Genomic DNA, 24,716 nt, shown 5'->3' with positions numbered 1-24,716 from the left:
AACCGGGGCTTGATGTTGTTTTGATCACGGATTTCTTGTTGTGGCTGTTGCTCTCGCACGTTCCAACTTCTCAGACCGGGCTCCAGGATGTTCCCAGAAGCCCAGGGGGCTCACGTTTGGGCAGCTAAGACAGGAGATTTAGCAGGGCTGTCAAACCCAGCCCACTGTGACACTGACTGCTTCTACCTATACCCGCAGCCAGCTATGATGTGACCGAGGTCTGGACCTCTGTTGATTTGTTTCAAACCTATATGCAACTGTATACAAAATCAGTTGTAAGCAATTGTAAAGAAAAGTCAGTTGTAATCAATCGGTTGAGGACTTCTCCGAGAACCCCTCCGAGACCTCCCCCCCATATTTTTCCAACCCTGGCTTCTACCTATTGTGTCATTCATCATTAACAAAAAACAAACGAAAAAAGGAAACTACCGACTGATTCCAAAGGCTCCCAAGCATGAAACATCCTCTCAATGTTGCCATTGTCAAATAAGAGTAGAATTGGACTAGAATTAAACTACTAGTCAACTCATAGGCTGAGGTTTGGCTTTGCATCATGGTGGTTGATTTGCCGACCAAACCTTGACATTTCTGGAGGGCAGAGGGTTTGACCCCCCCCAAAAAGGGCTAGTTTCCCTTGAACTTTAACCACACCAATGGATTCTCACGATAGATCTGGACAAGCTACCTGGAGACATGGTGAGGGTCATCCAGGCTCTCCCTGCTGACGCTGTACCCCCAGATGTAGTCTTGAGATGGCTGACGGACGTCCCTGACATAACCAAGTGGATTCATCCAGAGCCATTCTTACTATACAGAAGCAAATCGTTTTTTATCTATAACGTTTTTCTTATCCTAATGAAAAACAAATGCTATCTCAGAAAATGTAATTTATCTTTTAGATTGAAAATGCATATAAAAATAGCTCACATTAAACTTTTAGTCAGCCATGCATATCCACTAGTGCATGCAAGGCATTCGGCAAGAATTTATTCCTTCCTCTTTCCCTACTATAATGTGTTGTCAAGCAGTAAAGCACTATTTTTTTCTTCTCCTTAAGCCTCTGTGGTGTTCTCATTCCCCAGTAGATCAGCAATGTTAGAAAAAAAACAAGAGCACTAAGTATAACTCTCTAAAGTAAGTTTATACATATTGATAGATGGATAAATAACAAAGGTGTTGTGTGAAGAGAAGCCACTTGTAAGATTACCTTTCATGTCCCTGTTTGACATGCAAATGTCTAGAATACCATTCATAGCACAAATGATTTAGGAGATTCCTATGGTTTATTGGAAGTGAGTGCAAACTGGGAGGTGTTGCGATTTTGGAATGATATTAATTAATTATATATTATTAATGATACAATACGATCCGTGCTATATCTCAACAAGTTCAACAATTAAATGAGTTTCAAATGTGACAACAAGGTTGTTAAAAAAATATTCTGTCCATATTTATTCCCTTATTGAAATATTTCACCAAACTTTCTCAAGTGTCACAGCGCTTTTCACTTAAAATGTTTCCTTTAAACCCATCATCTGGCAACTACTCAAAGTCTTTTTGGGCGCTGCTACACAAATGCAGTGATTTAAAAGATGAATTAAGAGTAACCTGTATATGACATCCACTTTCATGCTCAACCCCTGTGTCTTACACCTTGAATATTAACATCACTCTCTAGCCATGGCTCAATCACACCACAGGAGGATCTCAGATCCAGGCAGTTTTCTGCCTCCCCGTTTGATGCCAGGAGGCTTATTGGGCTTGATGCACCTTTGAAGCAATTGAAACTGGACGACTGGATGGTGTACTCGCAGTGTGAGAGAGAGAGGAGGAGGAGGAGGAGGAGGAGGAGGAGGAGGAGGAGGAGGAGGAGGAGGAGGAGGAGGAGGAGGTATGAGTTGCCTCAACCTTTGTTCGAGTTGTTTGCTTCAATTCGACTTTTATCAAGCGATCACGCCAGTGGGAGCGGTGTTAAACATCTGAAGTCCCGTGTCAGGTTCTGTTACTGGCCAAGGCCAGTGCAGGCTCAATGCCCTCCTCTCCACCTCCGCCATGGACACGACTCCTGGGAAGTATGACGACGTGCGCCAATCTGGCAGATCACTCAATTGAGCATTTTAGTTTCAGTTAGAAAGCCAAGTTTAAGACCAAGGCCTTCTTTTGAGTACTGCCACCCGGCACCCAGCTTTTGTTCAGCCCTGGATGGTGTCTCCAATCGTTTTTTAGTAGTGTCTTTAGAGCGATCGAAGTCTAGGTTTCTTCTGAAGAAGACCCACTTACACCTCAGAATTGTGTCGGGATTGCGAGTTGAGTTTTGGTGATTTTTCCGACAGCTTGTCCGATGTGCCGTGTCTAAGATGTGTGTGTTACGACCACTAACGATGTTGGCTCTGATTGGCTCACAGATGGTGTTTATTTCAGTACTTTGATCGGGTTGTTTAGTCGGCGTGTGAGGGGGGGCTTCCAAGTTTTTCCAATTATGCTGTTAAATGGAGACACAAAATCAACATGTGATTTAAAACAATGGCGTTTACAGCAGAAAAAAAGACTTCATTATTTAATTAGCTCACAAAACAAGCTTTGCTAACAAGACATCGACTGGAGATTGTCTCACATCAATTACGGCAGATTGCTACATAGCCCCATAAAAATCTAACAACGTGTCAAATACATCATCGAATATTTGCAGCCAGACATTTTCATGACGCATTCATGGAAATTGTCACCTTTGGACACCTTTTGGGATCAGAAGGCGAATTAAAGTGGAGACAATTAACTTAAAGGGGTTTATTTCAATATGCATAACCGTCATCCAGTCTCCACCTCGTTCATTGAACTCAGCATACCGCATGTGTCACTCCCAGGGCAACTTGTTTAGAGTAATGTGTGGGGGAAAGGGAGAGGGAGAGGGGGGTGGAGAGAGAGAATGAGAGAGAGGCGGATAGAAAGAGAAAGAGAGGGGTGTAATGGGGGCAAGGGGCGAAGACGTTGGTTAAGGTTTTCATCAGTAAAAGTGGCCATCAGTCATTGTGATGGAAGGTCTGGCTCCGCCCACTATTGAAAGGGTGTGTTGAGTGACAGCTGCAGCTGGCAGACATTACGGCCTTGGCCCCGCACCGCGGACCCCAAAGCAGAAGGTTAACACTTCATCACTATGCAAATGGAGGTGGGAGGGTTGTACACGGGGCTACTGTTATGAAAATTATAACCTCTCTCTTTAACCCCTAAAAAATATCCTCATAAAGGCAACACTTTCACTGAAAAAGTTTTTGTCATTCGCCACTCACTAGAATTTTGGTCAGATGTGGCATAACTCAAATATTAAAATGTGACAAAGTTTGACATAATGTCTGCCAAACCTTCCCTTGCGAAAAATATGCTTAATTTCAAAAATGTTAAACGTTTAAAGAAAAATACATTTCGATGTAAAAAGGCCAGATAGCTAGTGAGTCACGGTAAGAGGAGTTTGCGGGGAGTGTGTTATGATTGAAAGATTACGTGCCACCTGAAGTGGGCCATCAATGAGCCATGCCCTTGAAAAGAACCACAGCATATGGTCCATTGTAGCGCTCAAGTCTGCAATCTTCTTCCAAGGAGAACAATAGGGTCGGTCTGCTTCCTAGCTGGCTGGCGTTTGCCGCAGGAAGCCGGCACTTTCACTGGGGGGGATAAAAAAGTGATGTGTCATGCACTCACCCCCTTAGCGAGCGAAGGACGATAGGCTGATAAGTTAATTGTGACCATTACAAACCAATACTGAATGCTTTCATAATGTCACTATTTTCAGACAGAGATAAAGGGGCCTTTTGTAGCTTGACATTGAGCCTGAACTTGGCAGGCCATCACACTGGCACAAGAGTACCCCCCCCCCCCCCCCCCACCTCCATCCTCCACTCGTTACACAAAAAAATTATGTTTCATCCGACCCAGAGTATAACATAATCACACAGCACACATGAACCATGTCAAAGTTTTCTGACGTTTTGATCGAAGCCGCTTTGCATATTAAAGAGAGACTTTTATAATTCTCCTCCTCATTAGCCAATACACGTCGCTTCTACCCCTTACCACCCAAGAAATGTTTGAAAATGTCTGCATTAGAATAAAGAGGAAAAAAGGGCTCTGTTGGAGTACTTGGAGGTCTGGTATTAAATAGTTTAAAAAAAGACAAGAAGCCTCGTAGACAAACGATACGAATGAATAATGGAAGCGGCTTCTTGTGTCTGGCCTTGGGGCTTTTACCCAAGCTTAATAGCCTCAGAACGTGCCTATAAATTAGGTGGTTATGCTTTACATGTGATGGTTGCGATGCGGGGGTGTATCTCCCAGTTCTATAATAAGAATCCGAGCATTATTATATGTCAGGGTATAGGGTTAAACCTTAGCCTAACCCTATTTAATAATTAAGTTAACATAACACCATTAGTAAATCGAATCCCTTTAGTAAATGATTACTTGACACTCAACATACTGTTAATTAACTGTCCGTTAATTGTAAGTGAATGCTTATTATTGCGTGGACTTATTTTCATTAATGGTAAATCAATGTAAGTTAATGTAACGCATATTGTTACCAATATGAATGCACATGTTGATGCCTTCATTTCTAGTATATTTTTGCCTATAAAGCCACAATTGTGACCTTCCTTTCTCATTATAATTGAAATACATGAAGAATGAAGGCAGAGGGATTGGGTGGCAATCACATATCACATTTCCATATTTGCTCTTGGCCTGCACCTACACGGGGGGACGGGCTCGTTGGAGCCGTCCTCGCTGGGCAAGTTGGGAAACAAGTGTGAATTAGACACATAAATTACAACACGCTGTAATTGGCTAAGAGGCTAGGGTCAACATCTAAACATATGCAATGTGTGTGACTGAGTGTCCATTAAGATGTGATGGCTGGGTTGCAATTATCATTGTTGAAAGGATATGGTATATCCTATGAGCTGTTGGGAAGCTCAAGCACATGCAAGACCAACTCTGTGAGTTGGTTTATTGGTGTATCCCCTGGTAAATTGTCTCATACATTGCATATTTTAGATGGTACTAAACTTCAGTTGACAGCACCATTTGTCTCATGTAGGCTTCTCCATGGGTATGTGTGTGTGTGCGCACGTGTGTGTGTGTGTGTGTGTGTGTGTGTGTGTGCGTGATTATATACAGTGTTATTTTCTGTGTAGATTCAAAAATCCCCCCTTCTCCCTCAGCCCTGCATGACTAGAAGTTTAATTTAAACTGTGCACGTTTGTTTCTTGCACTTGTATATGCCCACAGCCTTGGTCCCTGTCAGTATGTGTGCTTGTGTGTGCGTTTTCATGCAAGTGTGTGTGTGTGTGTGTGTGTGTGTGTCTGTGTGTGTGTGTCTGTGTCTGTTTCTGTGTGATTGTGTGTGGGTGTGTGTGTGAGTTTGAGAGGGTGGGATTGTGTGTGTGTGTGAGTGTGAGAGTATGTGTCTATGTTGAAGTATGTTTGTCTGTGTGTATGTGTGTGTGTGTGTGTGTGTGTGTGTGTGTGTGTGTGTGTGTGTGTGTGTGTGTGTCTTGGCAGCGGACCCAGGGTAGTTTGACCGCTTCAGCCTGCCAGTGTTATAAACCTCAGGTGGTTTCAAAATCCAGTGGAACTGAGCCAAAAAGGACTTCTGCAGCACACAAATACGCACACAAACACACACACACACACACACACACACACACACACACACACACACACACACACACACACACACACACACACACACACACACACACACACTCGCTGAGCAACACTTCAAAATACACATACACACACACACACACACACATACACACACACCAATGATCTAACATTTCAAGGACTGAATCAACAAATGCAAACCAATTCGCGAGCCCCGAAAAACAGCATGGCTTAATCCTGGAGCCTCTATCTTGGATAATGGTCACAGAGCAGTGTACTTGATGCGGGTTATCGAACGCAATCACCGCCTCCATCACATGCCTCCAACCGTAATCTACGACCAGCTCGCACCTCACGGCGGCCCGGCCACGTGGGATAACGCCAGCCCATCTTGGGAGATGTGAAGCGGAAGACAGGGTGTTTGGAGACTATAGGGTGAGGTATTGCGTGGTGCAGATGTTTCCCTTCCCTTTCCCCGCGCACCCCCCCCCCCCCCCCCCCGGTGGAAGCTGACCCTCCGAGCACTAATGGAGGTCCTTGTTATTGCAGCTTGTCAGGATGGCCGCCACATACTGCTGCGGTTCTCCGGCGATGGCGGGCCGATTCGCATTAAGAGGGATGTTTGTTAACTTAAGTGGGAGAGGGTTGGGTGGTTGAATCGAACACATCCACACAGACTCCATGAAGGGGACTAATTATAGGAGGCAGCCATTGAAGGGGCTGATTGGTGCTCCGTATCAATTTACCAATTCATTCAACAATGTATATACTGTAGCGTGGGTCTAGACTGGCCTTGACCTGTTGATGCATTGTTGTTTTAATGAGGCACTAATTTATACTGGCACTACCATTATATCAGCTTTGTTGTTGACACTGGCAGCCATTGTGTGTGTGTGTGTGTGTGCGTGCATGCGCGCAAGCGTGTGTGTGTGTGTGTGTGTGCGTGCATGCGTGCAAGCGTGTGTGTGTGTGTGTGTGTAGAGTTCGGTTTCCATTAGACGTCGCTCTGCCCTTTCAAATCACTTGTGCATTCAGGGAAGTTATTTGCTCAGAGGGACCTGATGTTGTCAAAGAGAAGCGATTGTTATCAGAGACCTGCATGGTGTCCGTTCTTCAAATAACCTATTGTAGAGCGAGAGCAAGGGTAAGATACCTTGTTTGTGCCTTTCTCTTGCTCAACAGCCACCCAGGTCAATAGAGGTGTGTGTGTTTGTTGGTGGGAGAGAGCCAGCTTTAGGTGTCGCCTGTGCTTCACACTTAACTTTTCCAATCGCTTACATTTGCATCACATTTCCACAAAAGCAGCCTAATGCCCATATCGCTATGTGGACCATGTTGCTTTGAATCTGACTCTGTCTCTCCATCCTATGCCAGACGGCCACCGTCGCCTTCTGAATGTGATGTAGTTGTCAAGGTAACCCACCCAGTTCCTCAGAGTACAACTAAAAGTCTCTCTGGGATGCTGTTCGGGAGGTCGGACTGCGTTGGAATTGCGGCCGACGTATAGTGTGGTGCCAATACTTATTCTACATCTCGTATTGATTATTGAACGTAAAAATCAAAGAAGACCGGTCAGTGAGTCTTTAAATTTGTAAAGAAGCCTATCGGCTGTCCGGTGGGGAGATAAAGTGCTGTAAAGCACGCTACGGTTCTGTGTGGAGTACGTGCGTGTGTGTGTCCGCGTACCCCTCCGGCCGGGGGGTTTATGTCATCCATCCTGGTCCCCCGCAGTCCGTCCGGCCCCTGGGGGGGGGGGCTTACGTGTCCACTGACTTCATTAGGGCTCCCCTTCCACCTTCGCTGAAGTGCAGGGGCCATTAAGCAGGCGCGCCCGGGTAACTGATCAGCTAATCTGCCCGTGATTTATGTGGCATGGGAGAGGCAGAGTGCTGGATGGAGACTCGGAAGGCATTGATTACGGACATGGTTAATTGGCTAAACCCACTGGTACATTGAGAGAGGCTTATTGGAAATGTCAAATCAAGTGACTCATTTGCATTCATGATGTATGGTGTCGGTTCCGTCTTCTTGCCCAGGCTGCGAAAACTGTCGTAGGCAGCCACAAAGGCCTGGGCCTTTCTATTTGCATCTGGCCCATCTGTCGGCGCTAAGGCCTTGGTTTGGAGGAGGCTAGATCGTTTTTACCTCCCCCCCAAATAATATAAACTTGATATATATATAATATAAATAAGATAAACTTGAAGGACGGCAAAAGGCTCCTCATCTGGTGTCCGGACCCGAGTCAATACAAGAGGATAGGGAGTGATTCGGCCCAGTATAAGAGTATGTTTGTTTTTTTGACAAGGATGAAACTGTGTTTTTTTATGTTTGTCATTCTTGTGTGTGTGTGTGTGTGTGTGTGCGTCAAATCATCTTAATTGATTGTCCTGGATATTCCTTGTTTGACTAAAACACGTTTTTTGCCAATGACACATGTCCCAGTACATGTTGGATTGAAAAGATAGGAAAAAATGCAAAACATAAATAAATAACATTTAAATAACCGTAAAAAAGACATGGGCAGAAGGAGACTTCTTGAAAAAAAAAATCCTTTCATAAAATGCCTGTATTTTCTGACGGTGTGCAGCATTGTTCCCACTGTCAGATACATCTGTTTTTCCAGGAATCTTGGGGAGTTAGGAGAAGTATTAAAGGCAACAATGGCAGGTCCTCTGACAAAACCTCAAAACCTTGCCAACACCTCATGATTTTCACGTCAATTGCATGTGAGGCCTAACAATTGTATGCTGAATGAACACAACACCAGAAAATGGTGTTACTATACCATTTCTGCTTCTCAACCGCGAGGTGAATACATACACAAGTTTGTTATTGGTATAGCCCCAATAAAGGCTTGTTCATAATAACAACCTAATACAATTCTTACAAAAAGAGGGGTTTATTTCACAAGACCTGTTTTTTCCCTAAGACACCATACTGAGTTCGGGAGATCAGGCAATCCAAAGCATAAGAGGGAGAGACACTGAACGGACCACGCACCAGGCGGTAGGACTCAGTGGATCTCCTAAACTATCACAAACCAAACTAAAGTCTAGACTAAGAAATAAAGCTGTTATATCATGACTGCGGACCTGCTTCCCTTAGCAATATGACAAAGAGAACCAACAGCTCTGGGGCGACACCAGCCATTATCAACCGCTGTGTGCTTTCCTCCACCTGGCTTCACAGGCCCGCCACGACCATATGATGGACGTCAGCCACAGGTACCTGGGCGGACCTAGAGAGAGAGACAGGTAGAGAGAGAGACAGGTCGAGGGAGACAGGTAGAGGGAGACAAAGCAAAGGGAACGCACAGCAGGAGAGCAGAGCAATTAGGTTAAGTGCTCATGAGCACCTTTTCATGAGCACAATGATGAACGGGTTTGATAGAAATCTGTTCTATTTTTTTACCGTAAAAGTGTTGCTATGGATAATATCAATCAGGGTATGTGCCGTTCCAATATTTTTGATAGGGTCAGATAACGGCCAAGACCGCTGGATTGGATATCAAAAATAAAAAAGGTTATAATCCGATCTGTTGTTCCCCCTGAAACCTGTGGCTGACACTTGTAGCCCCCCACAAGACAGAAGTAGTAGCTGGGTGGTTCGAGAGTCAGAACAGTTGTAATTATTTATCCAGCAAAAAATGATGGCTCCCTATCATCAGATACAGAGCATTATCAGACCTGAAATACAAAAAGTCCTTTTGCGTCAGTATCCGTGTTAAGGTTCCCATTGTTGGAGAAGGTGAAGGAGGACTATCTTGTCTGATTGACGGATCCACCCCAGTATCTGACTGCACACATCTCCCGCACTAGTGCTCGGTATCTCCTGGGTATACTATGTGTACATTGTACATTCAACACATATCTCCCGGCCCAAGGCCTCTGCCACTCTGTTTTGTACAGCCAGTGCAGATCCCATCTTAAATGAGAACTAACGGAGTACTGCTTCAATGGATTTATGATTGTCATCTCCAAGAGGTTTGGCCCACATGCCGCCGTTGTGCCAGACGCCTGTGTGCTATTGAGTCACTGAACACTGCACACGTCCACTTATGGTCCTTTGAATATTAATGCACCATAATTGATTGTACATTTCTATATATACATGTAATCTAGGCCCAGCAGTGAAGATTTATTTATCTCTTTAAAATGAAGTGTGTAACCGAACTACTGGGCAAAGCAATCTTTTAAAAGCCTGTACTTAAATCCGGACTCTGATTGAATTGCGTGTTCCTTTCACCCTGACCCGAGTGCTTTACATGTGAACGACACGGAAAGAACACAACAAAAAAAATAAAATAAATAAAAGCAGAATGAAACCAAAGAGAAAAAGAGAGATAAATGCAAGCCAAATGCTAGATGCGGAAGTCTCCCATTCCACCTGCGTCATTCCTTAAGGGCTGATTATGGTTCCACGTCGACGCAACGCAAGGACCACGCAGACGCTTCGACGCAGTCCTGAACCTGTTTTGGTTCTGGGTCAGGTTTTAGTGAGCGGACCAATCACAGCCCTTGCTGCTGCGTCCATAATCAGCCCTTAATTGTCGTTTTTTTGACAAGGATGAAACTGTGTTTTTTTATGTTTGTCATTCTTGTGTGTGTGTGTGTGTGTGTGTGCGTCAAATCATCTTAATTGATTGTCCTGGATATTCCTTGTTTGACTAAAACACGTTTTTTGCCAATGACACATGTCCCAGTACATGTTGGATTGAAAAGATAGGAAAAAATGCAAAACATAAATAAATAACATTTAAATAACCGTAAAAAAGACATGGGCAGAAGGAGACTTCTTGAAAAAAAAAATCCTTTCATAAAATGCCTGTATTTTCTGACGGTGTGCAGCATTGTTCCCACTGTCAGATACATCTGTTTTTCCAGGAATCTTGGGGAGTTAGGAGAAGTATTAAAGGCAACAATGGCAGGTCCTCTGACAAAACCTCAAAACCTTGCCAACACCTCATGATTTTCACGTCAATTGCATGTGAGGCCTAACAATTGTATGCTGAATGAACACAACACCAGAAAATGGTGTTACTATACCATTTCTGCTTCTCAACCGCGAGGTGAATACATACACAAGTTTGTTATTGGTATAGCCCCAATAAAGGCTTGTTCATAATAACAACCTAATACAATTCTTACAAAAAGAGGGGTTTATTTCACAAGACCTGTTTTTTCCCTAAGACACCATACTGAGTTCGGGAGATCAGGCAATCCAAAGCATAAGAGGGAGAGACACTGAACGGACCACGCACCAGGCGGTAGGACTCAGTGGATCTCCTAAACTATCACAAACCAAACTAAAGTCTAGACTAAGAAATAAAGCTGTTATATCATGACTGCGGACCTGCTTCCCTTAGCAATATGACAAAGAGAACCAACAGCTCTGGGGCGACACCAGCCATTATCAACCGCTGTGTGCTTTCCTCCACCTGGCTTCACAGGCCCGCCACGACCATATGATGGACGTCAGCCACAGGTACCTGGGCGGACCTAGAGAGAGAGACAGGTAGAGAGAGAGACAGGTCGAGGGAGACAGGTAGAGGGAGACAAAGCAAAGGGAACGCACAGCAGGAGAGCAGAGCAATTAGGTTAAGTGCTCATGAGCACCTTTTCATGAGCACAATGATGAACGGGTTTGATAGAAATCTGTTCTATTTTTTTACCGTAAAAGTGTTGCTATGGATAATATCAATCAGGGTATGTGCCGTTCCAATATTTTTGATAGGGTCAGATAACGGCCAAGACCGCTGGATTGGATATCAAAAATAAAAAAGGTTATAATCCGATCTGTTGTTCCCCCTGAAACCTGTGGCTGACACTTGTAGCCCCCCACAAGACAGAAGTAGTAGCTGGGTGGTTCGAGAGTCAGAACAGTTGTAATTATTTATCCAGCAAAAAATGATGGCTCCCTATCATCAGATACAGAGCATTATCAGACCTGAAATACAAAAAGTCCTTTTGCGTCAGTATCCGTGTTAAGGTTCCCATTGTTGGAGAAGGTGAAGGAGGACTATCTTGTCTGATTGACGGATCCACCCCAGTATCTGACTGCACACATCTCCCGCACTAGTGCTCGGTATCTCCTGGGTATACTATGTGTACATTGTACATTCAACACATATCTCCCGGCCCAAGGCCTCTGCCACTCTGTTTTGTACAGCCAGTGCAGATCCCATCTTAAATGAGAACTAACGGAGTACTGCTTCAATGGATTTATGATTGTCATCTCCAAGAGGTTTGGCCCACATGCCGCCGTTGTGCCAGACGCCTGTGTGCTATTGAGTCACTGAACACTGCACACGTCCACTTATGGTCCTTTGAATATTAATGCACCATAATTGATTGTACATTTCTATATATACATGTAATCTAGGCCCAGCAGTGAAGATTTATTTATCTCTTTAAAATGAAGTGTGTAACCGAACTACTGGGCAAAGCAATCTTTTAAAAGCCTGTACTTAAATCCGGACTCTGATTGAATTGCGTGTTCCTTTCACCCTGACCCGAGTGCTTTACATGTGAACGACACGGAAAGAACACAACAAAAAAAATAAAATAAATAAAAGCAGAATGAAACCAAAGAGAAAAAGAGAGATAAATGCAAGCCAAATGCTAGATGAGGAAGTCTCCCATTCCACCTGCGTCATTCCTTAAGGGCTGATTATGGTTCCACGTCGACGCAACGCAAGGACCACGCAGACGCTTCGACGCAGTCCTGAACCTGTTTTGGTTCTGGGTCAGGTTTTAGTGAGCGGACCAATCACAGCCCTTGCTGCTGCGTCCATAATCAGCCCTTAATTGTCGTTACCCCCCCCCCCCCCCCCCCCCATTGCTCCCACAGCTCTGACGGAGGTGGTGCTGGCCAGCCAGGACTGCCTGGTGGCGGGGGACACGTGCTCCAGCGACGAGACGTGCAGCCCCCGCCTGAGGACCCTGCGCCAGTGCGTGGCTGGCAACGGCAACATGAAGCTGGGCCCCGGGGCCAGGAGCCAGTGTGCCAACGCCGTGTCGGCACTCCTGTCCAGCCCGCTGCACGGCTGCCAGTGCAAGAGGGGCATGAAGAAGGAGAAGAACTGCCTCAGCATCTACTGGAGCTTGCATCAGTCCTTCATCCACGGTCAGTGTTGCGGCAGCGTCTGGAGCTCTGTTGTAATACCGTAGATGGAGACGAAAATACACAGGCAACGCCTGAGTACTCGCAGGAGAGCGTGAGGTGTTTTTTGCGAGGAAAAAAAGTTGAGTGTAAGATGGGGATGACTGTATGTGGAGTGTGACATGGGGGTTGATTCTTAGTTGACTCTGACATGGGGGTGCGGTGGGGGGGGGTCGCTGTTGTAGCCTGTGGCTCCTCCGATTCCTACGTCAGGTTCCATCGCTCAAGCTCTCTTCCCCGTGCGCTCTGATTGGCTGCTTTGACCTCCAGTTACTAGAAACAGTAAAGTTAAGTTCAGATCATATTTGGCTATAGCGAGGGAAATTCAGTCCATCAGCAGGGCGTTCGTAAATAGAGGCTTCAGGATTAAGCCATTCTGTTTTTCGGGGCTTGCGAATTGGTTTGCATTTGTTGATTCAGTCCTTGAAATGTTACATCATAAACATCTCAAAAGCAGAAATTACGAAAACATTACAAATACAAATTCATACATTCAACGCTGTAAGGCAAGAAATATATACTCAAACCAAAAAGTCTCTCCCACACAACCTTGAGTATGCACAAAAAGAACATGAATGTGAAGCAGCTCGGCTGATTGACTTCGATTGACGTGGTTACACCGGGCTTGGAGGAATGGTTGCTTTTCATTTCCACGATGAGGATCTGATTGCCTTTGTTTGATTGTTGTCCTCTAGGTCTGAACCTGGTGGAGAGCTACCCCTACGAGGCGGTGGAGCGGGACTATGACTACGTTCGCCTGGCCTCCATCACTGCAGGCAAGCCCATTGACTTTCATTCAAATTCATTTTATTTTTACTTTTTATTTGGTTTTAGGAAACTTCAAGGTTTCAAAGCTGTTTGTCATCTGTGGAAGACAACGCCATGTCAAATAATAATACCAACACAAATAAAAAGATTCCTGCGAGTACTTCTGCACGTTGATCACTGGTACGGCGGTCATCGGCGGACAGGAAGTGCTCCGGTTTATAGCACCTCCAGTGGCCGGTGGTTACAAGGGCAGCTATCGAAGGCAGTGTGTTCACATGTACGGAAACAAACTCCTAACGTAGATACTAGTTAAGTGATTCCCACTAATCGCCAATTCTTTTGGTAATTTGTCGCCGATAACGGGGACAAGATTGCTTTAACTACACTGTGTCTGAGACTAGCAGCAGCAGCAGCAGAAGCCTTGTGATAGGAACCCTCGACGAGCCACTGAAATCTCAGCAGACGCAATGTAACTCCAGCTCGTCACTTCTAATCAGGCGATGGATATGTTTGATGCTTATGCGAATTATGCGAATTGATACTTAGTTGGAACTTAATGTACAAGTTCTTACATCTCTCTCTCTCTCTATTGCCTGTTTGAGCAAACATGTTAACCGCTCAGACAGAATGAAATAGCGTCATCGCTATAAAAATAAGCAGAAGACAATATCATCTGTGACCTCGACGACAGCGCAATTACTCTTTTTATCTTACATATTTTCACTCTCTCTTTCCTGCTCTCTTCATCTTTCTCTCTCTCTCTCTCTCTCTCGCCATCTCTCTCACTCTTTCTCTCTCTCTCTCTCTCTCTCCATCTCTCTCTCTCTCTCTGCCTCTCTCTCTCTCTCTCTCCCCCTCTCTCCATCTCTCTCCATCTCTCTCTCTCTCTCTCTCTCTCTCTCTCTCTCTCTCTTGCTCTCTCATTCTCCATCTCTCTCTCCATCTCCCTCTGTCCATCTCAATCTCTCTCCGTCTCTCTTTCCCACCTTTCATCCCGCCCTCGTCGCCGCAACAGACTCCGAGGTTGGCATGGCGACGGTGAACCGTTGCCTGGACGCGGCCAAGGCTTGCAACGTGGACGACCTGTGCCAGAAGCTGCGCACCGACTACGTGTCGGCCTGCATCAAGCCCTCCGCCAAGTCAGGCCTGTGCAACCGCTCCAAGTGCAACAAGGCCCTGCGCCGCTTCTTCGACCGGGTGCCCGGAGACTACACCCACGAGCTGCTCTTCTGCCCCTGCACCGACACGGCGTGTGCGGAGCGCCGGCGGCAGACAATCGTGCCCGGGTGCAGCTACGAGGGCCGCGAGCGGCCCAGCTGCCTCACCCAGATGCGCATCTGCAGGGCGGACTATGTGTGCAGGTGAGGGGGGGGCGGCGGGAAAGGACTGGGACCCCTGGTTCTCAATTTAAAGGTGGCCTATTATACCACCAGGTATGACTATAATATAATTAATATAATAATACAATATTTTATTTAATACCCCTTTGCTTAAAGGTGACATATTATACCACCTGCTGTGGGTGTGCCATTACAAGCCGTTTTGAAAATCTGCCTCTTCTGACATCACAAATGGGCGTGTCCACCTGGATCTACAGCATAATGGATAGATGAGCAAGATTTGCTACAGTCCACTGGGTAGGCTGGTAGCCGGATCTATCCAGCAAACATCTAGGTAGACACGCCCACTTGTGAGGCAGATTTTCAAAACGGCTTGTAATGGCTGATCACACCTGACGGTATAATATGGGACCTTTAAGCAATGGGATATTATAGTGATTCCTCAGTAAGCCTAGATTAAAGGGGGTTATGCAATGTCGCAGACCGGTGTAGGTTGTGGGGGAGAGTAACGGATTGTTCTAATATAATTGTAATTCTTAATGTCCTTTTTGGCTTTAAGGGGCCGGCTTCGGTAATTTCCCTTGATAGGTCAAATCAGCCCCCGAATAAAACTGTGTTCAAGTTCTTTCTCTGGCGTTCTTCCCGACGATTACTCGCATGGTGAATTTACATGGAATTACATATTGAGTTATCATCGGTCTGGTATTATGGCCTATTGAAACCAAGCAAACATCCGATCAATCAATGGAATGGCCCTTTGTTTTAGCCTGCAGCTTCCTCCCGCCATTGGTTAGAAGGCCCTGGAGAGCCTCTTGGAATAACACATTAAATATTTAGCGCGGATAAGGGGGCCAGATGGATCAGAGTTATCGCTCTCTGCTATCTCTGGTCACGACTATTATTTTTCACGGGCCCATTACACTTGGAGGCCTTCGCTAATGATCCAGCACCTGGGGAGGTGGGGGTTGAATTACAATACTCTCTTTCTATCACTATCGCATTAGAGTCTTCACTCCCGCCAACGTTGCCCAACCCTCCCCCAGCTCTCAATCTTGACCAATAGGAACAGGCGATAGGACTACAAGTAAAACTCTTGAATAACCGACCTTCCGTTGGCTGACCCGGCTAACCCGATATGTGGATGTGTTGCCTTTATTTCCACCCTTTTCTTTCCTAGATCTCGTCTGGCACAGTTCCAGTACGACTGCCAACCCTCCCAGTCTTCTGCAAATGGCTGCAAGCAAGGCAACTACGGAGCCTGTCTCCTCGCCTACACAGGGCTCATAGGTAGGTACTACTGCGCGCCAGAGAGAGTTGAAGGTGTGTTGTGCGTGAGCCAAGGAAGGTGGGGGGAAGTGTGAGCGTGTGTGTGTGTGTGTGTGTGTGTGTGTGTATGTGTGTGTGTGTGTGTCAGCCCCGGAGGGAAATCGTAGCTCGGCAGCGTGTGTCTGTGTGTCCGCGGGGCTTCGGAGAGGGAGAAAGGATTTCGAGAGGATTGAAGGGTGAAACAGAAGTCAGGAATAAATGAAGGAATACGTGGCATGTAAACCCATACGGGCACGGGCATCTGAGGAGTGTGAGTGAACTGAACACTGGCTCTCAGCCTCTCCAGCTAAAAACAGAACAGGTAAAGATGTTCACAGAGAACATCGCTGAAGCCAAAAGACCCAGTTTTGGATTTTCTGCAACAAAACACCCCAAGGGCCCGTCCGTTGCGAGTTTTCAGTCGAGTCCTAGAAAAAAGTAGTGTGTGTGTGTGTGTATGGGGATAAGTCGTTCAAACTGACCAGTCAAGTGTCCTTACCAAACGGCACCATTTTGTTGCCTGAGTTCAGTCCAAGACAAAACAAGCAGCTATTTATTTGACCCACCGTGAGGGGAAAAGAAATGAGAAAGCCATCCTCAACCCCTTAATGCAGCTGAGAATCCTCAAACGCTGCCCGCCGGCACAAACAACCGCTTGGCATTTCCATTCCTGTCTTGTATTTATTAAAGCACTCAAGATCCCACCTCCATCCGTCAGATAGAGGGGAAAGGCCGGCAGAAAGAAAAACAAACGGCCCATGTGACCCAAAAAAACCCACTGAAGAGAACATGTCTTATTCGCGGCTAAAGGGCATCGGAAGTTATGACATATTACACCACAGCACTCTAACGGACACAATCCAAATCAAGGTTTTATTCCTACATTAGGTCATGCATACACAAATTACAATATCCATACATATTTAATAATTGCAATCACCACATGACAGGCCAGTACTAGCTCCTCAAAAGGGATGCATTAAATATTTATCAGGGACTGAGATCCGATTGCTTCCCCCCGGCAGGAAGTTCAGTGACCCCCAACTACTTGGACAACTCAACGTCCAGCGTGGCCCCGTGGTGCTCCTGCTCTGGGCCTGGGAGCCAGGGAGACGAATGCAGCGAGTTCCTGGGCTACTTCACCCACAACGTCTGTCTCCGTGAGTCTCGCCCCCTGTATGCCTGTGTGTCCTCTTTGAAGGAATCCACCAACAGTTCTCTTTTGTTTCAATGCACCAGGGGGGTTGAGTGGTTCTGGCTGGTGGTTCTGGGTTATTTGTCTGGTGTGTTGTATCTTGTTGTGAGTGTGTTTGCCGTGGTGCTTACATTTTTTAGTCATAACTAGAGGCGCGAATGTTGTGTTGGGGTAAGGACGACAACTCCCAGCTGGAAGGTCCTGGGTTTGATCCCACATGTCTGAAGTCTGCTTAAAGTTAGCTTATTTGGCCCGTCTTGTTATTTTACTGTTAAAATGCCACATTTTTGCAAATAATTTTCTTCCTTCCCTTGCAGATGCGCTTCAAACCAAAACGCATCTGTTTGAGAACTGAAACTTATACTGCTGCCACCCACGTTGTGGCCCAACAGTAAAGGGAAGCAGGGAATCAGGCTGTGCGGGAACCCTGCATATTTGGTAGCAAGAGCAATCTGATTTTATTCATCCAGCTCCATCTCTGGTCTTTCTCAAAAAATGTGTTGACAATATCTTATTGTCATTACTCCATCCTGGCGCAAATGAAGATCCATGCAACTGTTAATAAATTAAATCAACAAACATAGAAGTAATTTCCACATCATCATGATGTTTGAATGTTTGTATTCAAATCTGACTTTAGGTTATTAATCTAAAGTCTGACAGCAGGGGAGCCCCAATGTGCTCTCTCTCTCTCTCTCAGTTTCTCTCTCTGTCTCTGTCTCTCTCTCTCTCTCTCTCTCTCTCTCTCTCTCTCTCTCTCTCTCTCTCGATTAAACAGGGCCAGCATTGTCCACTTGAGCAAATCTGTTTACTCTTTGGTAGAACATATAAGGATGTATTAAAAATATTTTGAGCCCAGCATTTGCTTTTTCAAAACAGTTGTTCTTCGTTAAACTTTATTCAATTATTTATAAGCTCAACAAATGAGGAAGGGCAAGGCAAGGGGTACATTTTGTATTTTGTGATTAAACAAAGGAGAAAACTGAAGAAAATTCAGTTTCAAAACAGTCTTCTTAACATTTTTCCTCACCACTATTTGTGAGCCAAGTAGAAATCCTCATATAGGTCTTTCTACTAGTTTTGGCATCAAAGACTAGATTACGTTACTCATGGTGTGGAGTTGGGAAATGTATTATGGGACCGTGATAACATTGGCAGGCAGGGGCAAAGATTCAGTAAGTACAAATGATTCACTCATCCACTGTGACCCAACCCCTGCAATTGCTATTCAATTTTATTTTATTTTATATTTCTTTACTTTATATATACTATTGGAGTGCTATGACTTGTGTTTGGTTCCATCAATGAAATTGTTTTCAACCTTGTTATTTGCGTCCCTCATTAATCTACACTCCTTTCATGGCAACACTTTGGTTCAGGGACTCATCAGTGAGTTTGTGTGCATACGTGTGTCGTCAGTGTCTTTGGTATACGAAATGTTTGGTCTCAGTGCCCCGCCTGCATTTGGCTTTTCCCTGTCATGATAAGCTGAATGTTGTGACCCATTTTCCAGGGAATATACTTTTTGGGGAGTCTGGGGAACTGTATGTGTGTGTGTGTGTGTGTGTGTGTGTGTGCGTGCATGCGTGCGTGTGTATTGCATATGTTTGAGTGCACCTGTGTGTGTGTGTGTGTGTGCGTGTGTGTATGTTTGAGGGCACAAGTGTGTTTGTGTGTGCACGTGCCCGCGCGCGCGCGTGTGGGTGTGTGCATATGTGTGAGCGCACCTGTGTGTGTGCGTGCACGCATGTGTCTGTGTGTCAGTGTGTGTGTGTGTGGTGGCCTTAATCCTTGGTGTGGGTTCTCCTTGGGGCCCCTGTTTAAAAACACAAAGAGAGGTCACATAGTTGTTGGGCGACTGCCGCTGCTCCGTCAGAGAGCTAGTGAGCGCGTTCCCAGGGAGCAGGTGCAGAGTGAGAGGCCTGAAGGGAATGCTTAGTAATCCATTTCTCCATCCCCGCCAACGCCAGGGAGAATGCGTCGATTTGGCTGGCGTCGAAGCGCTACTATCTTGTTTCACTTCGACAAATGGAGGAGGGGAACGAGGCAGTGTCAGATGTTTTAGGGGACATCGTGTGAACGTTAAAATGTACAAAAATAAGATGTGGATAGCTTGGTTGAACAAGAACCTTCATACAGGAAATTATTAAATTAAATATGTTGAATTGGTAAGACTTCACCAACAGGGTAGATAAATGAACTATTAGCTAACAATCAACTCACAGTTATTGGTCTACTAATTTAATCATTTCTGCATTATTTAATGTTTAGGGTTAACCAATATGTGGAAATACCGACCAACCCTTACCCTAAGCCCAACTCCTATGCTTACGCTACAACTAATGTTAATTTATGCTAAATTAATTAACCCTTATAGTCAATTTTCAGCGTTCTTTTTTTTTATTTAATCCAGATGACAATCAGAATTTGGGAGCCTTCAGCCAACTTAAAAAATAAATAATTAAATTGATACAGCCTCTCTGACCCTGTTCTTGTCCTATTGAAATTAGCTGTTTAGCTGAGCCGTCATCAGAAGAGAAGTCGATCCCATTGCAACAAAAATAAAATATATATATGATTTAACTTTGTCTCGGTACACAGGAAATGCCCTCTTAGCTTTTGGAAGCGAACCGGACCTGAATCAGCCAACTCTCAACCAATCGAATGCCTCCATTCCGGGCCAGCGGAGCAAAGAGAGGCAGAGCACCACTTACCCTCCCGAAACCATGGAAACCATGCAGAACATTCTGGAAACAATCATTCCCACACAGGTATTGTCTTGTTTCATATACATCCATAAATCCTGTTTTTTCGCTCCTCCAAGGTAACACTTCTGTAGAAGCACGCACAGAGCCCTCCTCGGTATAACCACCTTCATTTATGTTTGTGCTTTTTCTTCAGGCCGTCGACAATGAACAGATGCAAGGTCACTCCATCCTACCCCCTGACAGCCTCCCAAACTTGTATTCTTCTTCTTCTTCTTCTTCGTCTCGAAGCCCAAGGCCTTGGGCTACCTCCAGCATTCTTCTTCTACTGTTTGCTCATTTGGTTAGTTACGGACACTGAAACCGTCAGAAAAGAACCGTTCTAAAGAACCTTGCCCGTGATATAGGGAGAAGATACAGATGGGAGAGCGAGAAGTGGACCCTCTGACCCGTCTCTCTCTCTCTCTCTCTCTCTCTCTCTCTCTCTCTCTCTCTCTCTCTCTCTCTCTCTCTCTCTCTGTAATATATGTACAGCATATGTATGTATACAAGTGTTTTTTTTTTTTTGTTTCTGTTCCACCTGTCAACATCAGCCTCTCAGCGATTTCAAGACACTACAGCGTGCACGAGAGAGAGGCGGGGAGAGGGGTGAAAAAGAGAGCGAGAGGGGAGAGCAAGGTCGGTTTGTACATTTGAACATTGCTACTGCATTCAACTAAAGCCAGTTGAGGTAAAGGACTGCACCACCACTAACCCGGCGCCAAGCTTCTCAGCCAACATACCATTTCATTTTTTATTCCAATAAGTTCTTATAAAACGTTGGAGCGTGTGTGTGTCTGTGTGTGTGTTTATCGCTTGAACAATTGTGATTGCCTTTGTGGAGATCTGTATTATCTAAACAAAGCTCCTTGCGGGTGATAGTGTATAAGACAGAGAAAAACCTAACAAAAAAAAGTTGGAAAAATACCCGTTTGGAAAATTTGGTTTGGTATGGTTTTGCAACAACAACTGATTCAGGGTCAATACTGAAATAGTTGTTTGGGACTCAGAAACAATTGAGTAGAACAATCAGGGCGCGCACTGAGCATGAAGCTCAACAAGACACTACAGATGTTCCAGAACACTCTGCTGCTGCAGCGGAGATGTGGCGGACCTTTGCAGAAGGACCCAACCGTTATCTGGACCTGTGTCCTCAAAGCTCGCACACCCTCAAGCTGAGTCTACGCCATTCACGGCAGACACAGACCCTCTGGTTGAATCGTTTGGATGGGTGCAGCAACACCACCCAATCCAGCTACGTTATCTGAGTTTCTCTTGTGTTTATTCGCGAAAGGAGGAGAAGATTCCTGTTTTTGTTTCTTTTGTTTGTATCTCATTGTGTACGTGGACGTTTTAAGGACCTGGGATCAATGTGCCATATTTGACGAGCTTCACTTGACCCGCAGAGCGAGGGGAGAACAGCATGCAGCTGGTTGGGGATCACAGTGCTGAAGGAAGCACCATTATCTGTTGGCTGTGGTTGTAAATTACGAACTGCAAAAAAAATAATTGGTTCAAGTACCGCAAATAAAGGTTTTAAGATCATGATGGCTTTACATTAACTTCTTTTGACCTCGGCAGCAATCATGTTGCTCCCCCTCTTCTGGGTTTTTAATTGCCACTTTTTGAATGTTGAACACCCACTCATTGGTCTAGTTGAAGGAGTTGGACTGTGACGCTTAAAAGTGTGTTTTCCACAAAGTTTATTTTTATGAAAAATACATCTGCACTGACGATACAGCCAGCTGAGGTAAAAGGGCACACCAACTGGTGTTTGTTGGTGTTTGTTTGTTGGCTTTTTTACCAAATCGACTTAAACAATTCAATAAGAAACTCATGGTCGACATTTGGTTTTCATCAATGAATAAAGATCCAGTGATACAAATACATTATGTATCTCATCATTAAAACAATGGAAGTAAAAAAGGCCAAAACCTTTTCACTGTGGGCCCATGGTAAAAGAAATACATATAAATAATATATATCTGTCAATCCACTTTGCCATTGCTTTCCTTAACCTAACCTCAAACCCAATTCAATCATGCACATCTGGATGCAATTAACTCCCAAAATAAGCAGAGGAAAAGAAAAAAAAAATGAACTCCCACACAAAATAAGCATAATGGATACGAATGCTCTTGTCGGGGTTCAACGTGTGCTGTGCTGCATTTTAAATCATTGAACAGAACGTTGCCTTGGAAAGAGGCGATGCAATGAGAAAATAAACAAGGTGTCCACACCCAAGGGGTAAGGTGGTGGTATGTGTGTGTGGGGGGGATGGTGTGTGTGGGGAGAGGTGGTGTTTGTGTGAGGGGGGTGTATCATTCCATTTCTGAACATGGGAGACAAGGAGCCTTGAAAGCGTAGGCTACCTTGATATGGTCATGGACACCACATGTTGTTTCCATCGACTGGGTTCAACCATAGTTGGCAAGGTAGCTGCTCTTGGAATCTCTTTGGAGGGTTGGATTTTCAAAGTAAAAGACCACAGGGAGAGGCAGTGCTTCCTTCACTCTTGAAATAATGATAATAGAAATAACAAGTGGTGGTGAATTTTAATAATTTGCATACTGTCTGCCTATTGTATAGGTTTAACCATATATGATACGATGCAACTTTATTAATGCCCCGTAGGATAAATTAGTTTGTTGCAACAGCCCAGCAGCAGTGTGTAGAGCTACATGTCCTCAATTAAAAGAACAACAACATAGAGGGGGGTAAGAGTAGGGTGTGAATAATTGAGATTTTAAGTACATAAAATCAGAATATGATGTTTGGAATGCAGCCAAAAAATGTATCGAAGACATGGCAGCTCAGATGTAAAAGAACATTGTTGAAGTTGCTTCAAGCAATTACTTGGCAGAATTGACTTGGATTGTACATCCAATCCAATGTCAAAGCTATCATTCTAAACTATTTAAAATGGCAAACTACTAAAGACATTCATTGCAATGTGGGTCTTCAACGACGAAAGCCAAATGATGCCGGCCAAAACGTTTGGGCGTAAAAGAAAAAACGGTTCTTAAAAAAGGGAGTATGCATGCAGTCCTAACGGATAATTAGGACAGTCTGTATTATTGTAGTACAACACATTGGCAAAATGGAGTTAGCAAATACATCGCTGTGACTTCGTCCCACTCTGACTGGGATTTTTAATTAGCTTCAGATGAGCTCCAGTGCTGAGCAAGAAAAGGCCTTTAGCGTCTGAAACTCATCAGAGTAAAAGTTGGTGTTTCTGATCCACAAAATAAAATGTGAATGCTGAGGAGAACATTTCCTTTGAAATTAAAGCCCTGACAAAACACCGGGTCTCAAAGAAATGCATCATCATTGCTTTTATTGTCCTCTTATTTCCTATTAACAAAGCTGAATGTGCGAGCATCGAAAGGCACATCCCCTGTTGAAGAGGGACAACTCTGGGATACCTTCGCACCCTGAATGAGAGCTAATAAACACCACCATCACGCTGTGAATGGGTACTATTCGATATTTGCCTGTGAGAAAAAGCTTAAAAGAAGTTACCTTGCACAATCAGACAACTGGACAGACCACTACACCATCGTTACCACATCTACCTTGTATTCCAGCATTGAATATATGCATTTTTCATGGTGCGGGGGAATCTATGCAGCAGAAGGTGCTTAAATATTTACCACAGAAAACAGCAGGGAACAAATTCCTCAGCATGTTACGTGATTGAGATAGAGATGAAACTAAATGCGGGAACAACTGTTGCGGAATGAAGTCAAGCCGCCGCGAAACATAGTTAGGTTGTCAATGGCAGAATGATAGAAGAGCATTGTATGCCATTCAAAGTGAATCGCCTACATAAGAGAGTGGAGTCATGCGAGTTTGGCTTCTGTGGTGTGTTAGACTGGCTTTCTATCTTTGCCTCAAGGTCTTGGTTCATTTCACTCTGACCCAGTACCTCTCTCTCCTCTCCTTCAATCCTTGCCGCCGGTGACGTTCTCTGAATAGACGAGGCGATCGATGCACCACAATTGAGTGGGCTCTTCTCCGCCGCTTTCTACATGATCAGAAGTTTATAGGCCTACTCGTCTAACTTGCTCGGCTTGCTAATGCCTTTTTGTATCTTCAGTTACTCCAATTGTAAAATTTAAGTGATTAATTATTCCCTGCAGTCATCTCCGGTACAGAGAAGAACATTAGCGTGGACGTTTGACACGAGTTAACTCGATGTCCTTGTTCCATTCCTTTTTTGTCTTTTTAAAACACAAAGAAAGTATGATTCATTTACACCGATTTCTTCAGACCAGTCAAACATAATTTGTTTATTATAAATAATTATATATTAATAATACGTATATTTTATGATTTGTTTCTATAATGAAGCACTTGAAGCAGTTTGCTAATTTGATAAACGTACAATTCCTACAATTTCTGGGATGCATCTTCACGGTTCAATCCACTTATTGTAAGTTGCTTTGGATAACAGCATCCGCTAAATAAATGTTATGTAATGTCATTTAGCGCAATGTGTTCGTTTGTGATGCGTGAGAGAGCAGATGCTTTATTATTTTGGTG

General features: G+C 44.6%; 1 protein-coding gene across 1 annotated transcript in view; it reads left to right on the top strand.

Annotated features, from left to right (window-relative positions):
• Nucleotides 1-21,716, top strand: part of gfra4b (GDNF family receptor alpha 4b) — a 37,089-nt gene extending 15,373 nt beyond the window's left edge. Inside the window, exons 2-8 of the mRNA XM_060062728.1 lie at nt 12,508-12,783; nt 13,515-13,595; nt 14,603-14,948; nt 16,105-16,214; nt 17,258-17,392; nt 20,029-20,198; nt 20,329-21,716. Of these exons, the coding sequence (XP_059918711.1) occupies nt 12,508-12,783; nt 13,515-13,595; nt 14,603-14,948; nt 16,105-16,214; nt 17,258-17,392; nt 20,029-20,198; nt 20,329-20,493 (1,283 nt within the window). The 3' untranslated portion in view covers nt 20,494-21,716. The remainder of the gene's footprint in view (nt 1-12,507; nt 12,784-13,514; nt 13,596-14,602; nt 14,949-16,104; nt 16,215-17,257; nt 17,393-20,028; nt 20,199-20,328) is intronic.
• Nucleotides 21,717-24,716: the final 3,000 nt, after the last annotated feature.

Source organism: Gadus macrocephalus, chromosome 10 (genome assembly GCF_031168955.1).
Source record: "Gadus macrocephalus chromosome 10, ASM3116895v1".
In the NCBI taxonomy this organism is placed as follows: domain Eukaryota; kingdom Metazoa; phylum Chordata; class Actinopteri; order Gadiformes; family Gadidae; genus Gadus; species Gadus macrocephalus.
The sequence above is the reverse complement of the archived record's forward strand: the minus strand, read 5'-3'. Positions and strand labels throughout refer to the sequence as shown.